The sequence below is a fragment of the Merops nubicus genome, unplaced genomic scaffold (assembly GCF_000691845.1).
Source record: "Merops nubicus isolate BGI_N331 unplaced genomic scaffold, ASM69184v1 scaffold16674, whole genome shotgun sequence".
NCBI lineage: Eukaryota > Metazoa > Chordata > Aves > Coraciiformes > Meropidae > Merops > Merops nubicus.
In genome coordinates, this window is record NW_008606391.1 from 1 (window position 1) to 26925 (window position 26925).

Here is a 26925-nt window from a genome sequence, read left to right on the forward strand (position 1 = left end):
AAGCAGCTGAGTCACAGTTTTGAGGAGTTGTGGGGTTTTTTTGTTGGCCTAAAGTAGATGGGGTTTCACCTATGTCTAAGTGACATCTTAAAGCCAACAGACAGCCTCACTCTAGTTCCAGAAGACAACTTCTTCAGTGCTGTAGGAGAGTTGTGGCCACTGTGCAATTTTAACATGCAGATGGGAAAAATCTGTTGTGGATTTTCCTTGTGCTCTTGAGGATTCTCTTTTTGTTCAGTGCTGTTGCTGTGTTTCCAGATTGGTGACCTGAAGGCAGCTAGACAGCTTGCTTCTGAAATCACCTCCACAGGAGCAACTCTGTATGACCTGCTTGGCAAAGAAGTTGAACTAAGGGTAAGTGCATGCTGGGGAGTGTGTAAGAACTTGTGTTTACTGGGTGCTGGAGAAGGAAAACTCTGAAAAAAGTATCAGTAGTTCTTTGTAATGAGCATCCCCAAAATGGGTATTCTGTGAGTTTGAAGGAATGGGGATGAGAGTTTGTTTCCTTCCTACTTGCATTCATCCTCAACAGCATGAGGTTCAACAGGGCCAAGTGCTGGGTCCTGCACTGGAGTCACATCAACCCCCTGCAATGCTCCAGGCTGGGGGAAGAGGGGCTGGAAACTGCCTGGCAGAAAAGGACCTTGGGGGTTTGATTGGCAGCTGGCTGAAGATGAGCCAGAGTGTGCCCAGGTGGCCACCAGCATCCTGGCCTGGATCAGCACTGGTGTGGCCAGCAGGAGCAGGGCAGGGATTGTCCCCCTGGACTCAGCACTAGGGAGGTCACCCCTCGAATCCTGGACCTTGAGGGGCTGGAGCATGGCCAGAGGAGGGCAACAAAGCTGGGGAAGGGTCTAGAGGCCAAGTGTGGGGAGGAGCAGCTGAGGGAGCTGGGGGTGCTGAGCCTGGAGCAAAGGAGGCTCAGGGGAGACCTTCTGGCTCTGCACAGCTCCTGACAGGAGCCTGCAGCCAGGGGGGGGTCGGGCTCTGCTCCCAAGGAACAAGGGACAGGACAAGAGGGAACAGCCTCAAGTTGCCCCAGGGGAGGTTTCAGTTGTCCCTGAGGAACAATTTCTTGCCCTGGAGGGTTGCCCAGGGCTGTGCCAGGCTGCCCAGGGCAGTGGTGGAGTCCCCACCCCTGGAGGGGTTTCCAAGCTGTGGAGATGTGGTGTGAGGGACACGGGGCAGTGGTGACCTGACAGTGTTGGTTATCAGTTGGGCTTCATGATCTTGAAGGTCTTTTCTGACCAAAACAATTCCATGATTCTGTGATACTTGGATTGCAGTGAGCCCAAGAGAACACTTTGGCATCTATCTCCTCTTTATCAGGAAACTGGAAGAGTTCTACTCCCTGTAGAACTGTCTAGAAATATTAACTTCATATGCACAACGTAGTGGTGGGGACAGATAAAACCTGAAAGATAAATGATTAATGCCATCAGTTTTCCCAGTGCAAGGCTCATTATTGCTGTTACAGGACTTGAAGGCCTCTCAAGCCTGCAGGGTACATCTTCCTCAGCCTAGCTGTAAAATCACAAGCTGTTGCATGGAGCCACAGAGGAGTCCTGAAACTCTGCCAATAAGCCTTTCAATTATTTCCTTAAATGCACTCATCTGCAGTGCTGGAGGTTATTCATTTGCTGAAAATAGACTTTTAAAGAAGGGAAACCCTGAATCTTCTAGGACTGGTTTTGGGTGAGATCCTGGCAAGAGCAATGGGCTGTGTGCCTTGATGATTAATGCTCCCAGCTCCTTGTTTGATGGAGTGCAAGTGTTTCAAAGGGTGGGTGATACACAGGGAAGATTTTACCTGTGGAACTCTCCCTCTTCTACTAGATACCCAAGACAGCAGTGTGTGAAAGGCATTAATACTTCAAAAAGCCAAGAGGAGTGATGAGCTGGGTTAATATCACAGACATGGATGTCACAGGCTTGTTAATCAGTCACTGCTCATCTTGCTTTCTTTGCTCAATTGCTTGGCTTTGAAATTGTTTTCACTATTTCAATGCTACCTAACATGTTCATATTAACTTTGGAGCATTAAACCCTTTTTTCTCTGCACAGCACTCCTAAGAACTCCAGTAAAAAGTCAGCTTAAAGCAACTTCTTGTGAGAATACTCAAACTTTGGTTTGAAATTGGGCATGGCTTTTAATCATTTTGAATCAAGGCTTTTAAGAGTTCAACTGACTTTAGAACTGTGCCCTGGAAAAGGGACTTGCCCACGTGCAGAGTGCTGAAAGCATGACATGAAAAATCAGGAGGTCAGTGTTTCAGTGCAGCAATTTCTCAGTGGGCCCACTAAGAGATCTGGAATGGAAGACTTTAAAGGTGCAGTTTCTAAAAGGACAGTGAGTATACTTAATGAGTGCATGGTTCTTGTGATGTGATGTCACAAAACAGGGCTAACTAGTTCACAACAGATTTGGCAGATTGAACTTCTTGTCCTTAAGAAATGCTGCCTCTGAAGAGATGCCCTTTGCTTCTGTCTCTTTAGCTCTGAGATGATGTCCTAAAAGCACAAGGTGACACAATGACAGCACAGTGAGAACTTAGAGAGAGCAGCAGAAGAGACTTTCATGCTCTGTTCCTTGTTTGTGACTGGTTCCAGCCTTCTTCAGTCATTTGTTAAACCTGAAGGACCCATTTTTGGCTTGTTTGATACATAAACGTGTGACAAGTTTGAGCAAAGCAAATGGGAAAATTTGCTCTCCTAAATTTGCTAATTTTGCTTTGCTAACAGGGTAAAAGCCATGAGGCTGCAGTGACCAGTTGTTCAGTAGAATTTGGCAAGATTTCCTCTTTTGAATTACAAGCACCCAACTCTGCCCACCTGGAAGGAAAATTTCATACTTCAAGTGAAAGGCAGAGTGGAAGTGCAGTTAATTCTGGCTAGGTGGGGGGAATTAGAGCTATGTCTGTAGCTATCAAATTAGTTGCCATTAATCTAAGGTTACTTTTATTATTTTCCAATGGGGAGATCATTGATTTCCATGGCTTGTTTTCCTTTCATGTGGCAGTGGCAGAGGGATTGTGCTGTTCAAGGGGAGTGGCAGAGCAGTATGATTTATTTTTCATAACATTTTTATCCTGAAACCTGTTGCATAATCTAAAATGCAATGAGAGCTGTGATGCTCTTTTAGTGAATCTGAAAATGTTCTAGTTCTATGTTCCCTGAACCTTTTTTCTTTTTTTTCCCCCCAATCCATCCATTTCCAAATACTCAAATGAAGCATCTTCCTACCTGGGCTTAAACAGACTGATGATATCTCTTGTTTTACTCCTAAGTGAAGATTGCTTCATTTTCCAGGAACTGTAAAAGAAATGCCAGCACTTGGTACTAACAGGTTGACTCTGTTCTCATAGTCTGAGCAGCTTTTGGGGAAAGATCACTGGGGAAAAAAAAAAAATGAAGTAAACCTCATTATTTCCTTTAGAAATGCTGACTCTAGTTTGTCTCACAGCCTTTACTCTCTTTATTGGAGTTGTTTTTGCACTTAATTTGTATGGAAACAATGTAGAAAAGCCTAAAACATGAGTGAAATTTTATTGCTTTGAGTCATGGAACAAATTGTGATCAGTTGGAGGATGCTCCTGGGTTACCAGACATCTGAAATCCAAAAGGGAAAATTCACAGCTCTTTATGACAGCTCAGCAGAGCTGCCTGGCTTGGAGTGCTTGCTGCTCTGCATCTGCCAGAGGTCCTGTGGACATGTTAGCAGGAGCCTGTCAAGCCTTGCTTAGACTCACTGAATTATCTGACACAGTAAGACCATGAAGCAAAAAAATTCCCAAGTTAAACTACCTCTGTACTGGTGGCAGGCATAAAGATTTCTGGCCTCCTCAAGATTGTTTTCATTTTATTTACCTCTTAATTAGTCCTAAGCCATATAAAACTGAAGGAGGATGAAAATAATCCTTTTTTTTTAGTGTCCTTACCCTGTGCTGTAGACAGGCACTGCAGTAGGTCTGTTTTCTGATGCTCTTCTTGACACTTACTCTGTGACCTTGAACAAACAGTTTATTCCCTGCCTATCCTCTTGTGTAAATAAAGTAATTTTCTGTAATTGTGGAGATGAAAGCTTTTAACAGCCAGATAAAGTGTTTCCCAGTCTGTGGAGGGTGAATGTCTAAGTAAGTACAGGGGATTGCTCACAGTGTGCTTGTTACACACACAGGATAAGCTGCTTCTAAACCTGACAGAAATCACTGAGAAATCTCTTCACTGACTTTGTGAGACACTTGGATTAAACTCTGAGGAGAGCCAAAGGTGTTTAGATCTGGCTGTGGACCTCAGAAGGTGTTGGTTACAACAAAAAGCATTCCCACTAAGGGCATTTAACTGGGATCTCTTTATTGGCAGGTTTTTGATGAGCCCTTTCCTTCCCCTGCCTCTCCCTGCTCACGTGGCTGTTTGGAGCTTGCCACCTACTCTGCAGAGAGGTAGATCTGACTGGAGGGGTTGTTCAGCACCTTGTCAAAGCCAACTGCAAACTATTATTTTATTTGTAACATTGGAAACCTTTTCCATCTGCCAAATGTTAGTTCTGGGTGCTGCCTGGAGGAGGCTGATAAACTAATTTCTCTGGGTTCCTGTGCTTTGGTTACAGAGTGACCACACACCTTTCGGGTGGAAGTACGTCACTGGAAATTGCCAGAACTCTGGAGAATTGCCTGGTTTGCTTTGATTGTCCTGCTTGTAACCAAAACCTGAGCTCCCAGCTTTGAGGAAAAGGGGCTTACTGCAAAGTGAGAAGTCCAAATCAAACCTAGCCACTGTAGGATACAATTGAATCAGTGCTGTCTTATTTTAGATTGCTTTAACCACAACCATGGGTGTATGCTACATGATACAACATTTGTGGGTGTGTTTTGTGTCAGAAATGACTTTGTGATGGGCTGCCCAGGAGTATTTAGCTATAGGCTGATGGGTGGCACATTTCTCCTTGAAATTTGGGGACCATTGGTGTCATTGCATTGATAATTTTGTCAGCCAGCTGGAAGATCTGAATTCTTGTAGCTCAGTTCTAGACTTCTGAAAAAGCATTCTCATTTGACAGGGAGGAAAATTGTATTTGAACTTTCTTTTGTGTGTCTTGGCATTTGTCAAAGCCTGTATGAGTCTGCAAGAAGTTCCACTTAATTGGGCTAAATCAGAAGCACTGTCTACTGAATATCTGGTGGGGTTTCAGTCATCCATTATTCCTAACCTTCCTTCATGAGACACAAAGTACAGCCATGTCAAAATTTTAGTTATGTAAGAGGAAAACCTTCTGGCTTCAATATAAGGACAATGATTGTAGCTATTTCTAGGGATTTTTAAATGTCTTTTAGAGAGCCACCCAGTATTTCTGTTGCTAGAATACAACAGCCACTCCACTTACAGCTGGGAAAGGTTCACTGGGTACATAGCCTAAGAAGGGGCTGTATGTTCAATATAAGATGGGTATTCCCTGATGATCCTGGAGGGGCAGAGAGATCTGTGTGATCACAGAATCACAGAGTGATGGGAGTTGGAAGGGACCTCTGGGGATCATCTCCTCCAACCCCCCTGCTCCAGCAGCTCACCCCCAGCAGGGTGCCCAGGGTCACAGCCAGGAGGGTTTGGGATCTCTCCAGAGCAGGAGACTCCACAGCCTCTCTGGGCAGCTGCTCCAGGCTCTGCACCCTCACCCCAAAGAAGTTTCTCCTCCTGCTCAGGTGGCACCTCCTGGGTTCCAGTTGGTGCCTGTTGCCCCTTGGCCTGTCCCTGGGCACCACTGACCAGAGTCTGGCCCCAGCCTCTTGCCCCTCACCCACTGATCAGATCCCCTCTTAGTCTTTTCTTCTCCAGGCTAAAGAGCCCTGGGACTCTCAGCCTTTCTTCAGCACAGAGATAATCCAGGAAGCCTAAGGCTGCAGACCTTTGTGGAACAGCTCTTCAGTGACAGGAAAGGCAAATCCTGTGCTGCTTTTCGGCGTTTTCCGTGCCAGCCAGTCCTTTCTGTTAGCTGGAAGTTGGGCAGTGAAGCTGCTGGTATCCTCCAGGCTGCTGCTTGGATGAGCAAGGTAGAACTCCTGGTTGGGTGCATCAGTTGCTTTGTTCTGTTTTGGCAGAAAGAAGCTGTTCTGTGACACTGGACTGTGTGTTGTGAGAGCGACGGGGATTTGCAGTCCTGTGCCAGGGTGACTTCTCCACCAGAAGGTGGTTGCTGCAGCAAATGGCCAGAGCTGCAGCTCGTTGCCTCCTCCAGAAGGTTGGCTGCTGGTCTGATTCTTGTGGACACAGTGTCAGGCTTCTCATGGTTAGAACCTTCTGGTGTTGGACCCAAGGGACCGTCACTCAGCGGGGATGTGGATTGGAGACGAGTAAATGCTTTAGATGGAGCTTTGAAGGCTTTGAGACCAGTATTAGTTCCTGGACTGACTACAGTACAGTTTTCCTCTATCTCCACTTTTAATCTTTGCTTTTGATGCTAAAACTGGGGCAATTTGGGCAGAACTAGCTTTGCTGTTAACTTCCCATGTCCTGTGGAGAAGGTCCTGTCAGGCTGTGCTCTGTTCTGCTCGACTGAGCATTCAGCTAGTTTCTGATTGGAAATCTTTCTTGCTTTGTAATGAAATTCTCATTTCTGAAGAAAACATAGTTTTGAAGTCTAAACCAGCCAACTAATTTGTTCGTGCTTCCAACTGGCCTTGTCCAAAGTGAGACTCCAAACGTGAAGAAGTTTCAGCCCTTCCATGCAGCACCAAATATTCCAAGCAGGGGGGATAAATGATGCCAGCAAAGGGTGTCCCCTGTGTGCCTTCATGTGTTTTCTTTAATAATTGTCAGCTTTAGTTCATCAAAAATAATTTTACACTTGCCTTCCTTGATTTTTAATTAGTATTTATCATGTAAAACTATAGCCAGGGAGCTCTTGGACACTTTGAACAGGAAGCAGGTAAACAATCAGCTTGTTCATTTAATACCTCTCTGCTTTGGCATATGTTTGTTTTCTCAAGTTGTAATTACCAAGCATAGACCTAAATTGTTCTGCTTCTTACCTCCTATCCTTGATAATTTTTTTTCTATATTTTTCATCTCTCCTGAGAACTTTATTTTCAATGGTTAACTTAAAGGAAAACCTGTTGTGTATTATAATGTGTATTCTGATTAGAACACCTCATTGCAAAGAGTACATTACCTTAAAAGAAAATCAACCTATTTTTCAGCTCAGTTCCATTTGCACTCTTTTTGAGCAGAAGGAATTATGAATGCAGCCAGTGGCAAGGTAATACCTGCTATTTGGCCAGATTCAGAAAAATTTGGTTTGCCTTCAAGTAAGCAGCCTGTTTGTATCCACAGATTTAAGCATGAGCTGAAAAGCCTTTGTGCAAAGCCAGGTTTTAAAAATCTCAGTTGTTGTGTAGCTGGATATTTTATACTGGGAAAGAAATATTAGAGAGGATGAGTTGAGCTGGTGGAAAGATGTGCTTTAGTTGCTCGTGTTGGGGAGTCAGAGATACTCAAAGTTATTTTGTTAAATCCATTGTCTTAAACACTGTTAACCCATTAGCAAATTAAAATTGACCCACTCTGGTATATAAAATTGGTTTTTTCCCTAATCTTTGTGGGGTATTTGTTTTTCTAATGTGATCTGCCTTGCTTTTAATCCTCTTTTATATATCCAGTTGCAGGGGCTTTCCCAAAAAGAGAGATTAAAATTAAGTTTTCTCTTTGAGAGTTTTCATAACAAGGAACAGCCCAGTGACAGATACCCAGGGAAGCTGTGACAAACATCCATTAAAAATTTCTCAACAGCTTTGATACCTCCAACATATATTTCTTTTTCAAACATATTTCCATTATATGTTCATGTCATGGTCCATGGTAATGAAAGCTGCAACGGTCCACTAGCATTCTCCTCTGAGTTTGTTGAGATGGGAGGCAGTTGATTGCCCTGAGCTCTCCTTTTCCAGTTTAGCCCTGGTTCAACAGCCTGAAAATACAAATTTCTGCTCTTACACCACTCTTCACTGACCTGACACCTTGTTCCAAGCAGGTGTGACTGTAGGACTGATGCTTCTCCTGGACATCTGTGTGCATGTCTGCATGAAGAACGTGGGCTGTATGTGAAAATTCCACGAGTAGAGGGAAGGTAGAAAAAAAGACATCAAACTTGTATAAATTATTGCAATTTAGATATACTTCTGAAGATCTACCCTTTGAAAACCTCTCAGTTACCCTGACCTGACCCACTGCAGTGACTTGTGCATGTTCTGTAGGGGTTCTACCAGGCTACTGGAAGGAAATTGGTAAGGGAGTTGTTAGTAATTAATAACTAAGGTCCTTGCTGTTTCCTTTATCTCTTCCAAAGGTGGGAAGGAAATTATTTCCTTCCTCCTGCTGAGTGATAAACTGTTTTGTTTGAAATCTGTTTGCTCTGTGGCAGAGATCTCACTGTTGCCATCAGCAGAACTGAGCCCAGTTAGCAGGGCAGTGTCTCCACCAGGCTGATCCCAGCTGCCATTCCAGCTCAGGCCAAGTCCTCACCAATAAATAGCCTTTGTGTTGAGCTTGTTAAATGCATCATGTTCTCAGAATAGCTACTGAGCTGCATTATTCTTGTCCAGTCTCCCTCCAAAAGCCTCTACCTGTGGAGTTATTCAGGAATCTGTATTGTGCAGACTCTTGGTATCGTATTTTCATCCAAATTAACTTCCTGCTGCTTGGAGCTTGTGGTTTTGTGTGGACAGGGGAACGTTCACAAGCACTTCAGGTAGCACAAGCTGTCACAGCCACCAACAGATGTAGCTCCTGTCACCATCCCAAACATAATATTTCTTCTCCTCCTTTCCTTGTGCCAGGAGAAAAAGCCTTTGTGCAGCATGTAGCGGGGCTCCTTCAGGAATAAGCTCAGCACAAAAATCTGCTTTTTCTGGCTGGGTGAGCTCCCTGGTTGGGTTCACAGTGCCACTGGAGTTGGTGGGGAGGGAGCCAGGCTACCTGTGTGAGTACTTGCCTATGCAACATGGAGTGTCTGCCATGGGAACTTGAATTCTGGAAGCAGATGCGACTCCTTTGTCTTCTCCTGGGCTGGGTACAGCCTGTTGCAATGTCTGCAAAGCATTTTGAGATTCTTAGTCAGATGTTCTCTAGAGAGATGCTATTTCCAGCTTTACCCACCTGCTACCAAGTGGTTTGCCAACGTAAGATGATTCTGAGGACATTGAGCTACAAAACATCTCCCTCCTCTCACAGGAAAGAAGGAATACAATGTTTTCATGCAATGACCAGGTCAGTGTTGTAAGGTGGCATCCAGAATACCCCTAAGCCCATCTGTCCCCAAAGCTGCTGAAGAGTGGAAGAGGTTTTTTTCATCCTTTGGGATCTAAACAAGGATAACTGGCTTTTTTTGAGGACTCTGAACCCCTTGGTTGTCAGAATCAGAGGAGCCCATACATCTGGATCATCTGGTTTTCCTATGGGCATAGGAGGCACCTGCTGCCTGGCAGAGTTAGATGGGTTTGTGATCTACCTACACTACTCTTTTCATGGGTCATGATGTGAAGATGATGAAATCTTCTGTGCTGTGTAGCATACCTTGCTCAACATGTAATAACCAATCCATTTTCCAAAAATCTGCTTTCAAGAGTACTTGCAGTTCAGACAGTAGCACTTACCTGCTTTTGAAAAGATGTTTTAATTTCACAGTATTAATCTCAGCCTCACTTAACTGATTTTTTTTCATCATCTCCTGTTCTTTGAATCATCTGAACCTTGGTGAATAAACATTAAATCCTGCTCCATTTATTATGCCCTTCATGTCATTGTGGCTTGACCACCCCGTGTTCTGCATTTATTAGTCCCTTTGTGTAGCATTTAAATATATTGGTGTAATTTTGTTTCATAGGAAGCAAGAACAGAATCTATTGCCAGACCTTTGGAGATAAATGAGGCTGAGAAGGTGGTGAAAGCTGCCATTGCCTCTGTTCTGGTAAGCAAAAGGATATTTATTTAATTGCAAAAATTCTCATTCCTCTCCTGCAAGAAGAACACAGGGGTTTTTTTCAGCAGCAGCCTAGGGTTGGGAGTGCCAGATCACACATCCCCTGGTGCTGCCTGGGCCACCACTGCACCTGGTTAGTCCACAGCTAATGTTGAACTCCAGTGAATGGTCACCACAGACTTGGGTCTTTAGGTAGCATCAGCTGTGTGAACAGAAGTCCATCGAGGCAGCGATGGGTCTGGTGACTCCTTGTGCCATGGCCATGCCTACTGATGATCCTCCCAGCCTGTTTGGGCAACCTGTTGAGTTCATAGTGAGCCAGCAGGTGAACTGAAGCTGGTATTTTCCTGGCAGAGTGAGGGAGGTTGAGAGCTGGCAGTGAGAAATCACAGCCTGCAGCAGGAGGGGGAACCCAGGCTAGCAGCAGCACCTCTGAGGACATGTTGAGACCCACTCTGCTCTCACTGTCACACTGCAGCTCTGTTGGGTCAGTGTGCAGAAACATTCCTCCAACTGATGCATCAAAGAACTGCACTTGGCCTCTCTGTTTCCTGAAGACACATTTTAGTCATGTTTCCTGAAGACACATTTTAGTCATGTTTCCTGAAGACACCTTTTAGTCATATTCCCTGCCTCTGTAGGAGCTCAGCAGTAGCCCCAGAAGCTCTACAAGAGGGATAAAAATTACCTAAATTGGCACAGAAATCTACATCCCACCTACTTTGTCTAAGCCAAGTCAGCTTTGCAGAGTTGGGGCTGCAGGGGCTGTGTTGGGTAACTCAGGGTTGTCCTTGCTCTGTTCTTGGGTTCCTGCATTTCTGAACCATTAACTGCACTCTCAGCCCCTGTGCAAGCATGGCAGTTAATTAAATCCTAGCCATTACTGTTAATTATTTAACTGCAAACTGTATCCAGTCCAACTGTATCATGAGAAGGAGCAAGTTCCAGATTTCAGCAGCCAAACCATCATCACTAGTTGCTCCAGGTGATCTTTCCATATGTTTCTGCTCCTGCACAGCCTGTAGGAGCTGTAAAGGTTGTTCATGGGCATTGTGCTACATGCAGCAGTGCTGATAAACCAACAGCAGCATGGCAGAGCAGTTGGCTTTTGGGGAAATAGCAATTACATTTACCTCAGCTCCCTTGGTTCTGGGCCAGGTAGTGAAATGACCTATTAGACCTGAGCAGCACCTAACAGGTACTGCTGGAATTTCAGCAGCTGTGAGGTCTTCTGTCTCTCCAACTCAAAAGATGCTCATAGTTTCCTGAGCATGAGCACCCTGAATGTGCTCAGCTCATTTTAATAAGCTGGAATATTCCCATTTCCCCCTCCTGGTTACTGTAACATTCAAGGTGCTTCCCAGATTTTGAGAAGATGGAGAAAGCAAGGCTTGGGAGAGGATGGGGATATTTGGATAGAGTTAACTTCTTCATAAAAGTGACCTTTACTCTGAAGAGGGGAGGGGGAAAAAAGATGGAAACCTAAAATTCCCTAAAATAGTACCAAGAAATAAATGTGTTGCTCATCTGCTTTTATTCAGATACTTACATGTCAAAAGATGTCCTTGTGTATCCTGTCAGGTATTTTTGAGGAGGCTTCCTCCTGGTTTTTTTTTTACTCCTTTTTCAGTGAGAATTAAAAAATAAAGCCCAGGGCAAGCTGTGGGGTTTTTCTTCTTTTTTTTTTTTTCCTATTTTCTTCTTTAAGAATGCCTGGGGGGGGGAAAAAATGAGTATTTTAAATTTGTAAATATTCAATTAGTTCACTTTCCTGGGCACAAAGAACTTTTTCATTTTCATTACCCAGCCACTTGATGGTCTAGCTCCTTGTTGTGATTTTATTTGATACCAGGAGATGCAAGATTATAGAAAAGAATGTTCAGCATCTGAATGATCCTTGCAGTGCAAGCCATGGTTCACCATTCTCCTCTTTCAGGAACAAGTCCAAAAGACTAAAGACATGTTGAATAATGTGGCTTTGGATGAAGCCAGTTTGGAAGCCAAGATTGAAAAACGAAAATTGGAACTGGAAAGAAGCCAGAAGAGGCTCCAGACCCTACAGAGTGTTCGGTGAAGATTATGAGCTGATTATCTACTGCTTGAAGGAGTTTTAGCATAAATGATGGGCCTGTGCCTTGGTAATGCTTAGAGCAGGGAGGAGTCAGGTCTGCAGAGAGACTGATGGCCTGTGGAAGAGAGAGATTCTCTCCTCTAGAAATTCTCAGTCTGGATTGGAGTTGTTCATTTCTTTTTCCAATCAGAATTTCAGAGCTGTTGGAAGCAGCCAGCATGTAATTTATTGGAGTTGCTGAATTGCTGCACAAAATAGTCACCTGGGAGGTGTTGTCTTTTCCTTTCTCATTCAAGAAATTGTGTCAGGTAGTTCTCCTGAAAATGGCAAGGGGTGCAAACGTTCCCTTTGTTCCCAGAGGCTTCTAGAATTTGTAGCCACCAATGAAAAAAGTTCTTGGTGCATCCCTTGTTATCAGGATCAGTTCCTCTAGGCAATGGTACAGCCTGCCATGAAGTCAGGATGTTCACATTCACAGTTTGAGCTGGTTTCTTGCCCTTAATTAAGCTGGGGGTTTGTACAATCTACAAGGTCATGGTCTGGTTTTGACCTAGTATTAAGAAAAAGAAGAATATTAGAAAAATGAGTGGTGACCTGGTGTCAAGTGTGGTTACACTTGCAATGGCACAGCACAGTCTTATAGCAAAAAGTTTCCAAATAAGAAGGTGATTTACCAGCTCTGCTTCAAGCTGGGTTTTTGGAGTCATGGAACAGCAGGATAATTAATAGATTTGCCTGCTAAAGAGCCCAAAATGCTGCTTCTCTGTCTGTTGGAGAGGAGATGGCTGTGGGTACACAACAAACTTTCCTCCACTTCATGTCATTCTTGCAGGATAGTTTAATGAGGGGTTTTTGTCTCATTTTTTTTCATCTCTGAAGCAGCGTGAAACCTTAAAAACAAAAGGTCCTTTTATATTGATTTAGGAGGCATGGAAAGGGACCTGCAAACCCCAAAATGCTTATTTTGGAATTCTGCCTCTAGAGATTGATATTTTGAATACTTTGTTCTCTCCAGTCCTGCTTTTATGGATGAGTATGAGAAGATTGAGGAGCAACTGCAGAAACAATACAGCAGTTATCTGGAAAAATTCCGTAACCTGACCTACCTGGAGCAGCTCCTGAACGAGCATCGACGGACAGAGCAAGAGATGTTTGAGGTAAAGCAGCTTAGAAACACTCAGCAAAACTATCTATCCTGTAGTTCTTGGCCTTACAGCAGAAAATCTTTCAATACCCTTTGCCAAAGCAGCATGTTGGTAGTTGTAGAGCCAGCTCTGAGGGACCAGCAGGTTCCTGACAACCCCTAAGCGTGGCCACTCTTGGACAAGCATGATAATACAGCTTTATTTTTTGAGATAGTGCAGTTAAAGCAGTGTAGTGATGCCCCTTGCTAGTCTCTGACTCCCCCTGACTTGCCTGCAATGGATGGGTTTTGTACATGAAGATTTTTCAGCATTTCTAATCTTCCTTTTGCTACATACAGGGTTATGAGGTGCTTATTTTTTCTCATCTGCCAACAACTGATGTATAAAGGTTTCTCAGCACAAGGCTCTTTAGTTTCCTTGTGGTAGTCCTGTGGAAACAACCCAGTGTCAGTGAGAATATCAGATACCCTGGAATCCTGCAGTTTTGTTTGGCAGAAATTCTCTTTTCTGTTGACTTGCTGAATTGTTTCAGTTCAGTGCTTTTCCCTGGCTTGGATCCTGCTGGATGATCTGCATCTGTATCTCATCTCTCTCCATGCTTTTGGTTTGGTGTTTTATTGGACTGCAGCACTTTCACCCAACTTTTCAGCATCCTTTAGCTTCATATTTTACTTGTTTGGCTTTTCATCCTTCTCACAGTCATGACCTGGTGCATCTTCTCCACCAAAAATGTCTCAGTGAACACTCTCCCCTTGGACCTTAATGCTGGTGGGTGTGCAATGCCTTGACTGAACCAGTGCTTCCTCCTTCTGCATTGTCCCATCTTTCATATGCAGATCATGTTTTATCAACACAACTTACTCTTGTTCCTGGCAGAAATAGAGGAGAGCTGTGCATAATGTTCCTTCTCTCTGGCTCTGGCTGCATGTTTTGCTTTTGCTGTGTCTACTGATGTGAAAACAAAGCTTGGCTCCAAGTTTTTTAGTCTCCTCCTTTGGAGGATTCATACCCAGGTTGAAGTCTAATAAAATTTTGTGACCTGTGCATAGGCTACAGATAAGACTCAATATTTTTACAGTCCCCTTTCTCCTATAATCTGTCTTTTGCATCTGGGAGATATCTTTTTAGAAAGCTGTGCCATTCAGTTAAGAAGCTTCCCCTTTGGTGATCCTTTGGTGTGTCTGAGCAGCACAGCACCATGTGCAGGGAGCTTCAGGACCAGGCTCCAGGCTGTGCTGCAGTCTGGAGAAAATGTGGTCATTTCCATCACTCTTTGAAACTTTCTATGTCCAAATATTTTGCTGCATTCTTTGCTTGAGGGATAAAATAACCCGTTTTTTAAAAGGTAATGTGGTCATTTGACAGCTTGTTAATCATTGTGAACCCATTTCCCATTAACACCTCTTTTTATAACCACTATCTCTATAGACATTATTTCACATATAAAGCTGAATATGGAATAGAAATATTTTCATGTGTCTTGTTTTATAACGTTCTAATTCTTCCCCTAATATTTGGGGGGGAAAAAAAAAGTCCTCAATTAAATCATAATCTTGAAATGGAGCCTAAAATCTGATTTTTCCCTTCTGTTCAGTTGCCATTGAGACTTAATATCAAAAGTAGAAATGTTTTCAACTGAGCCACCTGAATCTGGTTCTAAATTCATGCATGGAAGTCAGTAATGAGTTGGGACACAGCTCCTCAGGGGATTTCTGTTAAAAGATAGTAAGATGAAGAAAAAGCCTTTGTCAGTCAGGGCTGTGCCTGTGCTTAGAATATGAGAGAACTTTTTATTTTCCTTTTTCTCCTTCTTTTTATGACATACCCAGAAATCTACCTATGCAGTTCAGATTTTCATTTCTTAGGATAAGTAGGTAAAAATACTGTGTAGTGTTTTTACTGCTACTGTCAGTGCTGTGTAGATGTAGAGAGTATAAAAGCTTGTGACAAAAGATGTGATTTGTCTCTGCACACTTCTGTCACTTGTCTTTAAGATGAGTTTTAGGCTAAAAGTACAATGCCCTCAAGTTCTCTGTCTTTGGAACATGTTCTTGCTGTGTCTGCTGGTCTGCACTTGGGGGTCTCTGTCACCTCAAGTGAAGTTCCTTGGGCTGAACCCCATGTCTGTTAAATACACTGTGTTAGGTGAATTTCACTTTGGTTTAAGCTGTCAAGTCTAGTTCTATAGCTTGAATTTAACCCTGCAAGTACCCTGAGATAATTTCATTTTGCTTCCTGTGTATTAATCTGTTAAATCTTTTCACTAGAGAAGATACCTTTGACTGTTGTTCTTCATAATGAGAGAGAGGAGCATGGGGATCAAGAAGAGAAAATTGGAGCAGCTAGAAAGACTGGGACTATTTCAAGGATGAGGCTCTAACCATCTCTTTTTGGGCAGCAGTGCAATGACTCAGGTAGCTGTGACTGCTTTGTTGTGGAAGCTGTTGCTCTGGTGGAAGAGGCAGCTCTCTGTGTGTCTCTTGTACAGTCAGATTCTCAGGAGTGCTGGAGTCCTAACTATTATTTGAAGTCATTATGAGATGTCAATGCTCAAAATCAGGCTCCAGGATGTGCTAACTGGTGCCAACTAAAGTGAAAGACTTGCTGGTGCACTATCTCCAAACCAGTGAAGGGACTTTTTAATTTTTTATTTTAAAAAGTCTATTTAATCCATTTCAGATGAGTCTCTTGCCAGCCTGGAAAGCCAGGGCATTTCTCTCACTCCTGTCAGTCTTCATCTGCTTTTCAGCTTCTTCATCACCTTCAGCTACTTGTTGATGATGCAAATCTGTGAGTTGTTCAGTACATGCTAGGAAAAAAAACAGTTTGCTTCAAACTGATGCTGTATCTTGTCCTGAAGTTAATCATCTCCATGTCATTTTCAGAATCAAGAGAAAAAAGTAACTAGGATAATTGCTTTTAATTCATTTTAATACTCACTCTCTCCAGCTGTCAAAAACCCCTGAAAATTATGTTGATTTTTCCTTTAGCCCTGATTTGTCTTTTGTTCCATCAAACAAATTTTAATTACTTTCTGTCACAGCAGTGAGAGTCAATTCTTTTATCATCTCTATGTATTTTGTTAAACAGCTTGCCAGAAAAACAGCAACAGCAATGTAATTAGACTAATCCTGCCTTCCATGTGCTGTTCAGGACTGAGGACTAATTCCTGGACCCCTTTCCTCAGCTAGGTGCAGGTTTTTAGGAGGAATTTTTGTTCTCATTGAGAGACTGTTGCTGACTAACGAGACTAATCTCTAGTGCACTCAGACTCAAAGCTGGTTTGGTCTCCTGCTGATGTTGTGCAGCTAATGACCTGGGCCAGAGTGCACTTCCTAATTACAAAAGTGATTTAAAGATTGTACCCAAGCACACAGTTTTAATTAAGTGCCATTGAGCAGTTGGTGTGCTCCAAGCTCTGCAGTCTGGAGAGGAGTTTGGGTGGGTGGGTTTGTTGGTGTGGTAGGTGTGCAGCTGGATGGAGAGGAGCAGGTTGGAGTTCCTCTTGTTGTCCTGAGTTTCCTGTTCCCTTTCCCTCCAAGTGTCTGATAACACAGAGCTGTGGTTGGAGAGCAATCAGCAGGAGTCTCCTGCAGGGCACTGAGCTGAGAAATCTCTCTCTATGCTAAAAGGAACTTAAAGGCTTGGTGTGGAGTCTGAGCTGAATGAATTACTGGAATAGAACAGTTAATTGATGATAAAATTACTGCCTGCAGAGTACCTGCCTGTTTGATGTGGAAGCCCTTTGAAATGTATGAAAAATAGGAAATTATTTGTCTGTTATCTCATTTGTGGACATGTCAGAAGTCCTCACAGAACTCCTCCTCTGAGCCAGTTTCTCACAATTATTGACAAACTGTCATGCACTACTTATTATTGGATCTGAGGAATTTAAACAAGGGTCTTTTGTCTTTGCAGTTTCCTTAGCCTGTTTTCATTTTCAACCACCTCTTTTATTCTGCTTCTGTTCTCTTGGAATTAATTCATCTTCTTGCCTTTATGTGCAGAAAGGAGGGGTTTAGGTGCCATGTCTTCTCAAAGATTTGTTCTGATTTTTTTTCTACCTTGTAAAAAGATTCAGCACACTTCATTAATTTTTATCCTGTTTTCAAGATGAAATTGTTTCAGCTGTTTAGACAAAGCTCTAAAATTGAAGGTTTCAGGGGTTTTCAGATTTGGAGTTGCAGTGTTCTATGGGCTGTAGATGAACGTGTCTCTTCTGAAGGACAACACAGACTAATACAGCTCAAAAAAGCATTTTTGAAACTGGCTTGAGTAACACCAGCATAACTTGGCAATATCCTTTAGCATTTGCCTTTTCTCTAGACAGAACATGCTTATTCTTTCTAGTGCTTCTCACAGGACATCCCTGAGCTGCTTTCTTCTTCAGCTACTTGCTCCTGAGGTATTTCAAAACTGCTTTTATACTAGTACTGTGAAATCTCAACTAAGGAATGCCATGAAGTGGTGGACACATGAAATAGGATGTTTGTTGGGGTTGAACCCCAGCTGACCACTAAGTCCCACCCAGCAGCTCACTCCTGGTGGGATGGGGGAGAGAATCAGAAGAACAAAAGTGAGAAAACTCATGGGTTGAGATAAAGACAGTTTAATAGGTAAAGCAAAAGCTATACACACAAGCAAAGCATAAAAAAACCCAAGGAATGTATTCAGCACTCTTACAAAATTCACAAAATTAACACTGCCCCAGCCAGAACCAGCACAATGTTCTAAGCCCAGAATTTTTCCTGCTATTGCTACGGTCCAGTCCTTCTCTTTGGTTTGAGATTCCTTCAAGCATTTTTCTTTTTATCTTTTTTTTATTTTTCCTGCTATTGCTATCAGTAAAAGCAATCCATCATGATTAAGTAAGAAAAAGCCAAATAAACAGACTGCATTGTGACTTCCCTTTGGTAACCAACCCTCACCAAATAGGGATTTTTAGGAGGGGATTTTTTTAAGTTGGGGCAATGAAATGTGGAAAGAAATAGAGGAGGAGGAAAGGAATGCACAGGGAGAGAGTTGGGGCAGTGGAGGATGGGAGAAGAGGACAGAGGAGGTTGCTGGTTGAGAAATGAGGGTCACACAAAAGGGAAAAGGTGGAGATAAAGTGAGGAGGGGGGCATGCCAGAAGCATGGTGGAAAAGATGGGAGTGTTGCTGTGTGCATTCATTCTGCTGAAACAATCTGCAGTCCCCTACCAACACCATGGCAACTCCATCTAGACTCTCAGAGGTACCTGTGAATGGCCTGAAGCAGTGGTGTGCACACCTCCTCCTGGTGCTTTATTGATAGTGCCATCCTGCTACAGGGAGACTTGTTGGGCAATGGAAACAATTGACATCAGCTCAGTTGATCTCAGCCAGGTCAATCAACTCAGTGCTCAAAGTGTTTGTCAGGATTCTCTTGACATCAGATGTGCCAGATGGGTGAACAAACTTGGCTTAGGATCCCAAACTTGGGGTCATTTGCCTCAGAGCCTCAAGTTCTTCATGTCTGACAGATTCTGGAACTTTTTTTCCCAGACCTAGAGATCAAACAAGAGTTTCTTAGAACTCTTAAGCATGCACTTAGAGTTTTTTTTTCTGAGCAATGGAAACATTCATATTCTGCCTTCAGCAGAAGAGCTGAAGAGGTTCCTTGTGCATCAGGGCTTGGTGCTGTGCTGGATTTGAACCCTAGGGATAGGCTGCTCAGGCTGGCCCATTCTTGCTGCTGTGGTAAAACTGTGCTGATTCTGTTACCTGTGAAACACTCTACAGTCAGGGAAGAAACACTGGGAGAGCATCTACTGAGTTTAAGGTGAGATTCTCTTGTGGCTTCTGTGAAGTATGAGAGGTGAAGGCTCCTATTGGTAGTGTAGCTTGGAAACCCATGAATGAGTCTCCTAAACTGAAATCAGACACTAGCTGATCTCTGACACAGTTCTTAGGTTGTCTCACTGAATTTCTTCTGTGGTGTCTCCACTCCAGAAGAAACACTGCATGAAAACAGTCTCTGTTGAGGGCTTCCCAAATGTGCTGCCTTTTAGGTTTTAAGTATTCTCTTTATCCAGTTTTATTTGCTGAGAAGATAGTAGAAGTGGATTGTTCCTATTATGATCTTTCTGCTTTCCCTGTCAGCCTGCTTTATGCTTTTGAATACTTTAGATGTGTGAATTATGCAACAGAAATCTAGCTTGAAATTATTCACTCAGAATAGGAGACAAGATCACTTGAAGCAATACTAATCAAGCAGGTCAGTTTTGTTTCCTCTAGAGATGGTTGTAAGAAACCTTTTACCAGGTGGTTAAAACCCAAGGAATTGGTTTAAATCAGCTCTTATTTTGGGTCTGATGTTTTGCAAGTGATTTGCTCCTAATGACATAAGTGTTAAAGTGGTGTGTGTGGAGTTGAGGAGGTTCCTGTTCTGCTGGTACTTAGCAGCAGAGGGAAGCAGCTATGAGACTGGCATGTTGATCTCCTAATATGCACAACAGTCAGGTTTGAGTTTTTAAATGTCAAACAAGAAAATAATTCTCAAGTTTTCTGTGTAGAAACAATTTCCAGTTCAATACTGTGAAACAAGGAACAAAGACTTCATATTTTGCATCCTTCATCTCAGTTCCTGCTCAGCCAAGAGGATTTTTAATCCAACAGCTCCTGTTTCTTTAGTGATCTCCTCAGGGAAGTGGTGGAGTCCCCAGCCCTGCACATGTTTAAGGTTCAGCTGGACAGGGTGCTGGGCCATCTTATCCAAGCTGTGCTTTTCCCAAGAAAGGCTGGACCAGGGGATCCTTGAGGTCCCTTCCAACCTGGTATTCTGTAATTCTTAATCTGTAAAACTGGAATGAAGCTGTTCTGTGTCCTGACTGCTCACTGGGTGATACATGGAGAAGAACACGGAGTTATTGAAACTGGAGAAGAAGGATGTTGTGAAACCTGATGTTGTTGTAGGTCATTGGCTGCCCAGAGATGATGACTTGCTCATTATGTATTAAAGATTCATCGCCTGCTGTGTGTGAACAGTCCTAGAAACAGTGCTTGCCATCCCCTTTCAAAAGAGAGGTTTGTCTGCATCATTCATCATCTTCACTTCTTCTTCTCTAACCCACCCTATAGATTTTAAAATAGTTTTATCTGGTCTCCTAAGCTAGAGCACTGTCCTGGTGAGCAGGAACTAGGAGTGCAAATGGTTTCAACCTGGAGAAATCATAACAGGTCTCTAATTCCTGTGTTAGGGTTCTGACAACCTGTTAGAGAGAGGCTTGCTGGTGCTGCCCCTTCATTTAGGATTTGGCTGGTGGGAAATAAGAAATCAAGTGAAGTGTGAGTCAACCACCTTTTGAAGAGATTCTTTGCTGTGAGAAACATGGAGCTAATTGGTCTCGAGATGGAAGGCAGCAAATTGTATTATGAATTCCTGGAACCATCAAGTTCACCAAGAACAACTAGTCTTTTAATGTAATAAAAGCTTTCCTTGAAAAGAGTGAATAATCCTGCCTGCCCCTCCAAACCCTGAAGGGTTTGTGCTACCTGTGACACGGAGGGGATAATTCCCCTGTTGGATTCTGGCAGTGCTGTGATGGTGGCTGCTTTGTGGTGGGTGAGCAGGACAGGGCTGTGACTACTAATTTCCAATCCATATTAATTTGGAGGATAATTTCTACAGACACTGCAAACTGACCTCAGGTTTGCATTACAGAATTGTACATTAATTCAGATAACTCACACACCACCAATATTGCTTGTAAGCTTGGTACAAGAAAAACCTACTCCATGAAGGGAATGCCTAATGAGCTGTTATTGAGGCATTATCATTCATATCTTCCACAAAAGCCAATAGGAAAAGTGGAGAGGAGTTTGTTGTTAGGTTAAACTTGCATTGTAGTTAATGATGAATACTTTTGATTCCCAGGATAAAGCCTATGCCCCATCCCCTTGTTTTAGGCAGTGGGGAATTCCTCAGTGGCACTGCTGGCTTGGAGCTTCTGGTGTGAGAGCATTTTAACTGGAAAACGTTGGGCAGAAAATGTCAGTCTGGGTTTTTTTCTTCTCTTTGCCTTACCTCTGTTTAGATTCCTCTCTCTTGGTGCTGGCAGATGATTTAAAGGCCTGTGATCTCAACTGGTCTCCTGTTGCAGTCTCTGCTGGTGCCTGACCAATTGTTTTGTCCTTGGTCTCTTCACAGTCCTCTTGAGCTGTGCCCTGGTGTAGGTGGTCACCTAACTCCTCAGCAGTGTGCTCAGTGCTGTGTTTCCTCTAATGCTCTTGGCTCTGACCTGTGGCTCCTGCATGGGTCAGGAATATTTTTTACATCCCTTGGGGTCTATTGACTTCACCTCTAGCCAGCTTTATAGGATCTTGCTGAATCTGAAGGGAAAACCTTAAGGTTTGTAATAGTAAGGGTGCTAGATGGGCCTGTGCTGCTCCAATCAACTGAAAAAGGCATTTGTGCTGGTCCTGGTTGTGGTGAATCATGACAGCACAAACCCCTTTGCTCTCCAAGTACCCCAATTTATGTGAATAATGAGACTCTTGTCAGTGGTGCAGCAAATTGTGCTCTAGGAGCAGTGCTGGAAGAGCAGTTGAGCAGAAGCATTTGCTCTCTGTCCTCTAATATTTTATGAAGGCTTCTCATGTTGATGGTGCCTGGTAATTCAAGAGGCAGAGGGACTGATCTGCATCTCAGCTTCAGGTTATGAAGTGCACTGGTCACTTCCAGCTCCAGTCTCTCTGGTCTGCAAGAGGCAGTTATTGCAGTGTTGGAGCTGAATTCAGAGCTCGTGAAGTAGTCATGGGAGAATTGTATGTGAGAAACATTAAACCAATCTAATTTTCAAATATTTGCTGTGGATTGTGTTGGGGCCTGTTACTTTTCAGTGCCTTTCTTGAATATACTTTACCTTCTGGCTCATGGGGCCTGAAAATGGTGTTGTAAGGGCTGCTATGTTAGCACAGCATCAGTGGGGGTGTCCTGGGCCACGAGGCTCATCTTTTCCCCTCTCTGCTTTCTACTGGTCCCATGACCTCAGGCAAAGGCTCAGCTGGACACCCTGTTCCTGGCTCTTCATTCCCATAGATCCCTGACAGCAATTTACCCTCCTAAACACTTCACCCCAGAACAAAGTCATCAGAAAAGCCCACACTAGGTATTTTTTTTTACTGTGACACCTTCCCTTTATGATACATTTCGTTGACATCTGGTTGACAGAATCCAACCCCTCACGTTCTGTGTGACCTCAAAAAAAGCATTTTAGCTTTTTTCCTAATTTTCATGATAGCAAGAACAAAGTTCAGTTAATTAACATGTTCTCCTACTGAGCTACAAGGGTGGGTTTGGTGTTTCAGTTGGGTAAGTGCTGTTCTGTTGGCTTCCATGACTAATATTCTTCTACCCCATTTATTGAAGTACTTTTACTGGATCTGTTACAGCATTCTTTGTGAACAATTCTTCCCCAAGAAGCAACAAAATGCAAAGTTAGGAGGGTTTAACACAGGAAAAGAATAACCTGGAAAGACTGAGTCATGTTATAAAGTGGTGTAGGACTTGATTTTTCAAAAGAATTTGATTCTTTCCAAAATAGAGACATCAGTGACAGGTCTTGGCTGGCTGGGACAGAAGAATTTAAAGATAAGAAAAAAAAAAACCCTTTCACTGGAGAAGGACAATGAATCAAATTAATAATTTGAAGTAATGATGCTACAGCAGAAGTGAATCCCCATCCCCTTCCACTGATGGTGCCAGTGTTGTGATAATGGTGCATTTCTGCTGAGTGGCTGTTAAGTGTCTGAAATGCTCTCAAGTGTGCTTTATGTGTGTTTCAGTAGAAATAATTACTGTAAAATGGCTGTTAATGATGAGAGGCCACCACAGTTTCAGCACATGAAACAGGGAGAAGATGGGAATAAGGAGACAGATGGTCTTAGAATAGGGGCTGATGATTTTCAGTTCATTCAGTGTGTGCTCACCCATTGGAAGGATGACCTCTGGAAGGGTTTAAATGGCCAGTGGTGGTGGCTTTCAGACACTCCTCAGGCCTACATGGTAAAGATGCATCAAAATGAAGTATTTATTATCATGAAACTTGATGAGGAATCCAGAGAACATGCTAGAACAAGTTCATGTTCTCTGGTGCAGAACTCTGCAGCAGTGGCTCATTGAAGACCACGTTATCCAGGGCATGATCTAATCCTAGGGTTTGGGGGCAGTTTGCAGTTTCTGTGCTCATCAGAAAGCTCTGTCACAGTGATAGCACTGTGTAATTACTGAGGTGGCATCATCAGGCAAAGAACAGCCTCTAGATGCACACCCTACCTCTGTGCCTGAAGGCCAGGTCCTGCTTTGCTGCTGGCTCTCAGCAGCTCCCCTGGGGTTCTGCCCTGTTTGCTGGGTGCAGCAGAATCAGGTATGGAAAAGGAATTTTTGACTTTTCAGTTCTGGTAACTTTTGTAGGGAAGACAGAGAGGTGGGAGGTGGGAGGTGGAAGGATCCCTCTGGTAGTACTGCCAGCTGTGACTTCTGGCTTTCTTTTTTTATGGAAGAGAGATGATCTGCTAACAGTAAGCATTTAAAACTTCAAGGTTAAAATGAATATTAGGTATATGCAGCATAATCTGTGTTATTTTATAGGTCAGTGGTTTGTCCTCTGATCCTTAACCATAAACTCTCCAAGGGCTCATCATCTATCAGAAGGCAATGTTCAGTGCATTCAGGCTGCTCCTTTGCAGAGGGTCAGCCCTTCCTCCTCACCTCCCAGCCTGGCCTTTCTAGAGTGCCTAGATCCACCTCCTGCAGCCCTCCTAACATGGGAGCTGTCTCACCAAGTTTCTGTGATCCCCATGGGATCAAAGCTGTGCACCTATACCCTACCTCATTCCTCCTGGCCTGTTTCCTATGATGCACAGGCTTGTGTTCAGACACTTGAGGTGGGTTCCCACCCTTGCTGCCTTCACAAGGAACATCCCAAAGCCTCCCCTTGGCTGTTCACAGTGCCCCATTTCTTGTCAGGCTGCCATCATCATCATCATTCCCTCACAGACCTAGTTTGAAGCCTTCCAGGTTAGCAAGCCTGTCAGTGAAGAGTCTTCTGCCCCATTTTTTTAGATGGATTTTAACTCTGTCCCATAATCTTCATTCCTTGACAGAATAAAAAGGAACAAAGCCTTGTAGCATTGCAGTCACTTTTAGTCAAGCATAACTAGAGCCTTGTTCCAATTCAAGTCACAAAACTGGAGGTGAATTTGGGGTGAGGTGTTTAATGTTAGTCCATCACTCTGGGAAACATTGTCTTCCTGTCTTCCATTCCTCCAAGTAGGTGGGTCCCTCATGCTCTCATGAACTTTAGCTGTACAACTCCCACGTTGTGGTCACTGAGCTTTCTGTTGGACCTTGCAGGCTTCCTCTTATTAACAGTCCTCTCACACTCCCTGGTCAGGCACTGCACAGTTTCTCCTCATCCTCGGCTCTCGCCCCTGCTGACTGAGTGCCAGCACTCTATTATGGAAAACAAATGCCATTGTGTGCGTGTAGCAAGAGCCAATCTCTGCTGCTTTGTTCTCTAACAAAGCAAGGAACAGCTGCTGAGATTAATAGGGGAGGTGAAGATGAGTGTGGTTCAATCCATCATCAAATTGCTTCAATTGAAGCGTACTGCAGAGCGATAGGATTGCCACTGTTCACCAGCAAATAACTAGGAAACAAAAAAAAAAGCCAGCTCCACTTCTTTTCCTCTTGTTTTTCCACACTTATCTCCTTCCTGTTTTCCTCATTTCTTCCCCTTTTCTTTCTGCTTGGTGGTAATCTTGTTTGCCAGCTGGCTGCAGGGCACAAATTCTTTGCATTCAATATCCCACTGGTGTTTTCTCCACAACTTTCCCAGTGAAACTTTGATATTAACATTAAAACATTTTGAGGTTTGTGGGGTTTTTTTAAACGATTGAATAGTTGTATAATTTTCATTCTTTCTGGGTTTGAGCTTTTTAGATTTGCTGCTTTGCAATCTGCAGGGGCAGAGTTAGAGAATCATAGAGTGGTTTGGGTTGAAGGGACCTTAAAGATCATCTCATTCCAACCCCTCTGCCATGGGCAGGGACTCCTCCCACTAGACCAGGTTGCAGAAGGTCACATCCAGCCTGGTCTTCAACACCTCCAGTGCTGGAGCATCCACAGCTTCCCTGGGCAACCTGGGCCAGGGTCTCACCACCCTCACAGTGAAGAACTTCATCATTTCTGATTTGGATGGTTTGAACCCATTGCCACTTATCCTATCCCTACAAGCCCTTGTAAAAAGTCTCTCCCCAGCTTTCTTGTAGACCTCCTTCAGCTACTGAGTTGTTTTCAGTCTCATGATTTCAGCACCCTGATTTTATTGCTAAAGCCAACACTCAGCAGCATTAAGTGTGTCATGAAGGACTGGCAGTCAAGAAATCCACGTGGCTTATTCCAATCCTGGATCACTTGCCCAGAGGCAAATGCTGAGTCAGTGGCAGAGCTCATTGGCTGTGGGTCTCCTGCTGGGGGTTGTTCTTCATGGTGGCAGGTTGGCCTCTGCTTAAAAACCAAAAAACCTCAACCAATGCTCCTCACCTGAGACCCTGCACAAAGACAGGTGACACTCTGCTGAACTGGACAGAAAATGGGCACAAAAAAAGCACCACTGACTGTCAACAAAAGTGAAACTTATTTGTTTTAAAAGCTTTTGTTTGTCTTAGAGCATGGCAACAAAAGGATTCTTTATTTCCCCTTGCTATTGACTGTACACAGACCATCTGGTTTTGTCTCACAAGCTAAGGTGCCTGCTGTGGAAATCTGGTGGCATAACTGGTGACTAAGGTGAACCAAACCCTTATGCTAATTGATATGGACAAATTATTTGGAATGAAAACAGTTCTGACTTGAAATAAGGAAACTTTTTCATCGTTTGGATAGCTGAATATCAGAACAGGTTGCCCAGACAGGTTGATGAGTCTCTCCATGGAAGTTTTTGAAACCCAGCTAGCTCAAACCCCAAGCACCATGATCTGACCCCACTGCTGAGCCTGCTTTGAGCAGGAGGTTGGGCTGGGGCTTCTGAAGGTCCCTTGGGACATGGGTTGTTCTGGAGGTCTAAGCATTAGCAACAGTCCTGCCTTGCTCTGGTTTTGCAAAGTGATTGATTTGATTAGGGGTTAAAAGGCAGATTTACACCTAGGGTAGGCTGCATAATGGATGAGACAGGAGGAAAAGTTGCATCTTGACAGAGATCTGTCTGCCTCCAAAGCAGGATTTTCAGCCTCAATAATCCCTCGTGTCCTGAAAGGCCAGGGCTGGCTCTGGGTTTGTGTTAATTGGCACACTAATTGTGTTAATTTGACACTGTGGTTCTACAGTGTATGCTGCCACTTCGTTTGGGTAAAGTTTGCTGGTAGAGTAGGATAGGTAAAGTGTTCACCTGCAGCATTTCAGCCTCATCTGCTCCCTGGAGAGACTGAAGAGGGAGCTGCAGTGTTGGATCCTGCTCATACAGTATCCTGAGTCACCCAGGCTGGTCACAAGGTCAAGGCCACATCTCCTGTTCCATGGAGCTCTCACTCTGTGCAGAAAAAGCAGCTCTGGGTCACACAGAAATGGCCAGCCTAAAACAGAACCCCAGCATGGTGAGGGCTGGAAGGGACCTCTGGAGATCACCTCCTCCAACCCCCCTGCTCCAGCAGCTCACCCACAGCAGGGTGCCCAGGGTCACAGCCAGGAGGGTTTGGGATCTCTCCAGAGCAGGAGAC

General features: G+C 43.7%; 1 protein-coding gene across 1 annotated transcript in view; it reads left to right on the forward strand.

Moving 5' to 3' along the window:
• Positions 1–258: 258 nt before the first annotated feature.
• The window catches only part of CLUAP1 (clusterin associated protein 1), a gene marked incomplete at its 5' end in the record, with an annotated part of 50548 nt that continues 23881 nt past the window's right edge, over positions 259–26925 (forward strand). The window contains 4 exons of the mRNA XM_008939636.1: positions 259–354; positions 9875–9958; positions 11907–12040; positions 13057–13198. Of these exons, the coding sequence (XP_008937884.1) occupies positions 259–354; positions 9875–9958; positions 11907–12040; positions 13057–13198 (456 nt within the window). The remainder of the gene's footprint in view (positions 355–9874; positions 9959–11906; positions 12041–13056; positions 13199–26925) is intronic.